This window comes from Choloepus didactylus, chromosome 13 (assembly GCF_015220235.1).
Source record: "Choloepus didactylus isolate mChoDid1 chromosome 13, mChoDid1.pri, whole genome shotgun sequence".
In the NCBI taxonomy this organism is placed as follows: Eukaryota; Metazoa; Chordata; class Mammalia; order Pilosa; family Megalonychidae; genus Choloepus; species Choloepus didactylus.
The window spans coordinates 4102246-4109140 of NC_051319.1; the positions used below are offsets into that span (position 1 = coordinate 4102246).

The 6895-nt window shown below is 36.7% G+C and overlaps 1 protein-coding gene across 1 annotated transcript; it reads left to right on the top strand.

Moving 5' to 3' along the window:
- The first annotated feature begins 1680 nt into the window (after positions 1 to 1680).
- On the top strand, positions 1681 to 2178 carry LOC119507574 (transmembrane protein 128-like). The gene has a single exon (XM_037800737.1). It carries the CDS (start codon positions 1681 to 1683, stop codon positions 2176 to 2178), a length of 498 nt encoding a protein of 165 aa, XP_037656665.1.
- The last annotated feature ends 4717 nt before the right edge of the window (positions 2179 to 6895 follow it).

A 6895-nucleotide genomic window follows, 5' to 3' on the forward strand; every position in this document is an offset into this window, starting at 1 on the left:
AGAACTTAGACTCAGTGCTAAAAATGGGAGGGGATAAAGGAAAGGCATACTGATGGAAATTAAGCTTCTGTCATCTGAAATAGTGACAATACAAAATAGAAATTAAACTGAGTCATAGAAAAAAATAGTGATAATGCCTCATTTAACCAATGAGAGTGGACTGCAATGAATAGTTCCCATACTTGAAACCAAAAATGGGAAGATGGGTATCAGTCTCACAAGATCAGGGGACTTCTAACATTTTATTACTATTAGGTGAAGCCAGAGAATTGCTTTTGATGGCTGTTTTAAAGCACAGTCTTTCTTGGTGGAGTGGGAAAAATATAAGAGCTCCTTAGGGTTCTCTGTTCCATGTTCTTTTCCGAAATACTGTGCTGCAGGAAGCCCGCCTTTGGGAAGGTCTCGACATTCTTTCTTTTCTTTCACTTTTCTTGTTCAGTTTGCTTATTTATTAAGGCTGCCTTCTGTTCTGTCACTCAGAAACTAAGTAATGTTTGAACATATCTCTTTGCTATGATATAAGCTGTATAATAATTTTAAATTTCTACTTTAGTTTACCTGTGTCTCCAAGTTTAATTTTTTAAAATTTTTCTTAATTTGCCTTATTCCCTTACCTTAATTTTCTGTTGTCATTAAAATTTTTCCCTTTACTTTGTCCTCTCTTAAATTTATTATTACTTTACTTGCCATTGTTTTCTCCTTTCTACTTTTGAGTTTTGGATATATTTTTACTTTCCATCCTTTATCTTAAATCTTATTTATGTTATCTTATTTTATTTTTTCCTTAAAATATTTTATCCTGTTAGTTATTGCTCCAGTTTGCTAATGCTGCCATTATGCAAAGTACCAGAAATGGATTCGCTATTATAAAGGGGATTTATTAGGTTTCAAGTTTACAGTTCTAAGGCCACAAAAGTGTCAAAACTAAGGCATCAACAAGAGGATACCTTCACTGAAGAACAGCCGATGGCATCCAGAACACCTCTTGTCAGTTGGGAAGGCTCGTGGCCAGTATCTGCTGGTCCTTTGCTCACAGGTTGCATTTCAAAATGGCCTTCTCCAAAATGTCTCTTGGCTTCTTTCACTCTTAGCTTCACTCAGCTCTCTGCTTGGTTCTCCTGGGGCATTTCTCTCTAAGCATCTGGGAGTCCTCTCTTAGCTTCTCTGGGGCAAACTCTAGGCTTCGTCTCTTAGCTTAGCATCTCCAAACATCCTTCTGTCTGCATCTCCGTGTTTCTAAGTGTCTGGGTCTGTGTCAGCTCTTAGTTTCTCCAAGGCACAAACTCTGAATTGTATATTTTAGCTTCTCTCCAAAATGTCTCTCTCAGCTTCTCTTGGGGCATTTTGTCTTCTATTCTCTCTGAGCTCTCTTTAAAGAACCTCAGTGATCAAATTAAGACCCACCTGGAATAGGTTGGGCCACATCTCCATGGAAATAATTTAACCAAAGGTCTCACCCACAGTTGGGTGAGTCACATCTCTATGGACACACTCAATCAAAAGGTTCCACCCTAATCAAGAGACTAATAAGCCTGCCCCACAAGATTGCATTCAAGAACATGGCTTGTGAGGGACATCATATATCCAAACTGGCACATTCCACCCCCTGGACCCCAGAAAGCCATGTTCTTTCCAAATGCAAAAATACGTTCATTCCATCACAATATAGGCGGTGCCAAGATGGACGCTCAGCAGGCACGGGAGCATCTCCGCCAGCACTACCTGTTCCCCTCAGACACCAAGGGCCTGCTAGATGAAGAGGGTGACTCCAGGCCGGAAACCTCTGCAGCTGTTAAGAAAAAGGAGAAACCTCTTCCAAGACTTAATATCCATTCTGGATTCTGGATTTTGGCATCCATTGTTGTTACTTATTATGTTGACTTCTTTAAAGCCATTAAAGAAAACATTCACACTAGTACTTGGTTTCTCTCTGGTGGTGCTTTGTTGCTTGTCAGTTTATTGATCACATTTTACTGCCTACTCTATCTGGAATGGCATTGTGGAGTTGAAGATTATGATATCAAGTATACAACATTGATACCCATTATGACAGCTGCTTTTATCACAGCAGAAATTTGCTTCAATATTGCTTTATGGCATGTGTTGTCATTTTTCACTCCTTTGTTATTGTTTACCCAGTTTATGAGGGTTATAATGTTTATCTCACTCCTTGGATGATTTCTAAAGATTTGAAGGCATTCAAATTTAAAGTGAATGATTAAACATCCAGTTAGCTAAAAGTGACACGGACAGATAATGGAAAAACTATAATATATTCTCGCATCTATGAAATGAGTTGTTTCCTTGAATAAATTGTGACTTTAGAGATCCATAGTTGAAACCATAATAAATTATATTTCATTGGCCTATTATTAAGCTCAAGTGATTATTGAATTTTCCAGATGTCCATATTACCTAGAAATAATTTTTGAAATGTTGCTCCATTTGTATCTTTGGAGAAAGTAGTGATGTAAAAATTTCGCAAAGTTTATTGTAAGTGCACAATGCACTCCCAATATTGTAAATAAATTGTTTACACTGTTATTTAAAGAATAACAGGAGGCTAGTTCATTGTGTAACATGACTGGATATGTATACAGAGGGATGATACTGTCATATGCCTTTTACCCACCTTACAAAATTACTCTATCTCTAATTTTTATAATAGCTTTTTTAGGAAAGAGGACCAATTTATAGTATTTTGTGTTTTCAGTGTATTTGAAATCACTTTAGATTTTATCATTGTGTAAATTATTGGGATTTTAGCATTTGTTTAACCTATGAACTTCTAATCATTTTTAAATATGTATAAATTTTTTCCTTAAAATTTAAATAAATGATTTTTATAAACTTAAAAAAAAATCAGTTACAGGCATGGTTTGTTCTAAGGCAAAATTCTCCTCCATGCAACTTAGAACAAGTTATTTACTTCCAATCTACAAAGGAGGTACAGTCATAGGATAAATGTTCCCATTGCCATAGGGAGAAATTGAAAGAAAAACAGACATCACTGGACCAAAACAGTTCTGAAAACCTGCAAGACAAACTCTATTAGATTTCAAAGTCTGAGAGTCATTTACAGAATGATGTTTATCCTCATGCTTGAGAGAGAAGCAGTCCCACCATTTCCAAAGACTTTACAAAGAGGCCTTTTTCCTTCTAAATGCTGGAGTGATTGCTCCAACATATCCATGCATTGGGAAGATCACCTTCTCCTTGGCCCCATCCTCCTCAAGCACTGAGGAAGCACCCAGGATTCTTTTCCATCTCTGGAGCACATGCTCATCCCCTTCAGAGCAGTCGGGTGGTGGCCAGGCTCTCCCCAATCTCCAGGGAATGTGCTCCACTCTCTCGGAGGTCTGGGGTGGCAGCACTCTTCCTGAGCATCAAGGCAGAAGGCCTGCCCTCTGCCTCCAGGGCAAACTTACCCTTTCCATAAGCATGGATAGGTCCACTCTTCTGGCTTGAGATTTCTTGGCTCCAGGTGTTAGCTTCCAGGGCTTCACTTCTGAAGAAATTTTTCTGTCAATCTGTCCCTTTTCTGTCCCTTTTAGTTCAGACTGGCAGTGGTTCTGTTTATACAGATTTGCAAAAAATTTGTTAGCTTGGCATGCAGAATACAGGGGTAAAACCCATCAGACAATAGGATTTTCCACAAATCCTTTCTGGATAATTCCATCTCCAATCCTGGCTTGTAGTGAAATGGTTGGCTGTTTCTAGGTTTTGTTAAATCCTCACATGACATACTATCTTCTGGGGTCTCACTTTCTGGAAGCCCAGAATTTTCCAGACCATCAGTTTCTGGTTTCTTTGCACCCAGGAGTTCAGTCCTCAGCTTATCTCTTTCCTCTTGCATTTTACTGTAAGCTGCTAGGAGAAGCTGGCTGAATTTTTGACTTTTAGTTTGGAGATCTCTTCAGCTAAGTATCCCAGCTTACCATTTTCAAATTCTGCCCTTCATCGGACACCAGGACTCAATTTTGCCAAATTCTCTACCACTTTAAAACAAGGATCACCTTTCTTCCAGTTGGCAATGACATATTCATCATTTCTGTTTAAGGCCTCTTTGGAAGTATCTTTAGAGTCCATATTTCTTCCAAAAGTTTCTTCAAAGCAATCTAGGTCTTTTATATTAATCTTCTCACAGTTCTTCCAGAATCTTCCTCTTATCCATTTAAAAAGCTATATCAACATGTTTGGTTTTTGCAAACTCAGCAGCACCCCATTTCTGTGGTACCAAACTGTATTAGTCAGGGTTCTCTAGGGAAACAGAATCAACAGGAGATATCTGTAAATATGAGATTTTATAAACATGTCTCACACAACTGTGTCAATGCACGAGTCCAAATTCAGTAGGGCAGGCAGTGAGCTGGCAACTTTGATGAAGTTCTCCTATGAACTCCCCAGGAAGGCTGGCTAGCTAAATAAGAGAAATTCCATGGGATAGGCTGTGAATTGGCACTCCAGTGAGGGTTTTCAGTGAATTCCCCAGGAAAGCCTGGCTTAAAAGTCTTTGATTGATTGGGTTAAATACAGCTGATTGAATTCTCTCATTGAGGAAGACATAGCCTTCATTAATGTAATCAGCCACATATGCAATCAATTGACTAATGATTTAATAAACCAGCCATCTGCTTTATTAACCAGTGACAAATGCCCTTGCAGTAATGGTTAGATCAGTACTTACTTGACCAGACACCTGGGCATCATCACCTGGCCAAGCTGACACATGAACCTAACCATCACAGTCATTTATACTTTTCATTGTCTTAAGATTTAATCTCATTACTCTTTTTTCTTTTCTTTATTATTTTGATTTAAGTTTTCTTTTTCCCTCTTCCTCTCTCTTCTAAAAAGTATGGCATTTCCTTAATAACAAACAAGAAGCAGGGTTCCAAGCAGGGCAGCAGTGGAAAGAACCTATACATTGAATAGACAAGTTTGGAGGCTTAAAGTTGAGTAGAGTTGATATCATTATCTGGCCAAGTAGATATTTGCTGATATTGACATAACATTTTTGTAAGAAAAAATTATTCCAACTTTGTCTTATGATTTAGGATTTGGGGAGTAGCCAGTTATCTGTTCATGAACTGGAACAGACATTCAAATTGATTTTTGAAGAAAATCTTGGACATGACAAGATTATCATTTGGCCTACTTTCATTTTACAACAGGGAGTACTATATTCTTTTTGGGTTTTCTAGCTCTCAGAAAAAGACTTGTAGTGCTAGGCTGGAAATGAAAGAATATGGACCTTTATTACAGCCTCTTTGAAGAGAAATTTTAAAATTTATGCCAAAATTTGAAATATGCACAGAGCAATTCCACACTGAAGAACAAAGAAGACATTCTATGTAAATACTTATGAATTTACTCAAGAATGTTTTTAAAACTTGTAGGTAAGAGCAAAAAACTGAAAACAATCTAAATAATTTTATAGCTCATTTCATTTTCTTTTTAAGTACATACTGTGCATATGTTAAAAGAATGAGCTAGACATCTGGTTCCAGCAACATGAGAGATTGAGCTTCTGAGGCTCCATATCCACTACAAGCAGAGAAATGCAGAAAAAAATGTATATTTTACAAAAATTAAAATATATTTGGGGAAAAGTCTCTAGGAGACAAAAACAAAGAAAAAATTAAAGCCAGAATGGTAAATCTATGAGATGATGACATGAACACCCCAGGGGAATTTTAGATGATGATATAGGGCCAAATAGTTTGGAGTAACAATTAAAAACACATGTAGGGACAGGAGTTGTATCCTTGAAACCAGTGTCTATGGAAGTCACCTGACAGATTAGTTTTATAAAAGGGGCATGGAGAAATTTAATGCATATCTAGCACTAATTTCTAGGGAATGGGGAGTATAGAACCTCACAATTACAAGTAGTGTTATCATTTTAAATAGGCCTTTTAAAGATCACTTTAAAAAGTTAGGACAGGATTTTTGGAAGATGACGGAAGTGGTGTAATTTTTTAATCTCCCTGAATCTCTCAATAAAATGCAGACAAGAAAGTAGGATAATTGCTTTGGGAAAAAAGGACAGTACATATGAAAAAACTAGTAGACAAGGTATTCCCCAAACCACAAATTAGAGAGGTTAGGTAAAAATCATGACATTATATAGCTGTGAATGGACAAGCCAAAAGAAGCAAAAACAAGAAACACTCCAAAATAGTCAGCAGGAACTCATTAGAAAGCACTAGAGGCCAGTTTGAGGATAGCAGCTGAAGTTTGAAAAGATTTTTACACACACAGCAGTTTGAAGTGCAAAGGATATGGTAAAGTCTGAGGAGGACAGAGCAGTCCTATGAGCTCTCAAACTAAACACAAACTTATGAGAAACTGACAATAGTATATTACTGGAAGAAGAGTGTCTATAGAAGCAGAAAGAGAGTGTTATATAAAAGTGGGAGAAGAAAGAATAAAGCTGGGAGACTATCAAAAAGTAACAGTCTATACCTTGTAACATTTCATTAAGACTCCAAGGGAGGGTTCTAGGTTAGTGATCTAGAAAAGCTATTATGACCTGTCCATCCCACTTAAAAGTACAGAAAACTAATTTGGGTTCCATATGACAATATTTTAAGAAGAAAATTAAAAAAAGAGAAAGAGAATAAGAACCAGATTAATGTCCCCACACAAAATTTAATACAGATAGACATGTCCATAAAACATATAAAAAGTATAACATTAACCTAATATTTCAAAATGAGTTAAAAATTAAGAAAGTGGTAGGTGATACCAACGAACAGCATAAATAGAGCAATACAACTCAGAAATTAGTGACAAAAGTAAAGAAATAATTAGTAATAAAAATTATTTGAGAAATGAAGACTAAACTTGAGTGAACTCAACATAAACACAACAAATAACACATGATAAATGT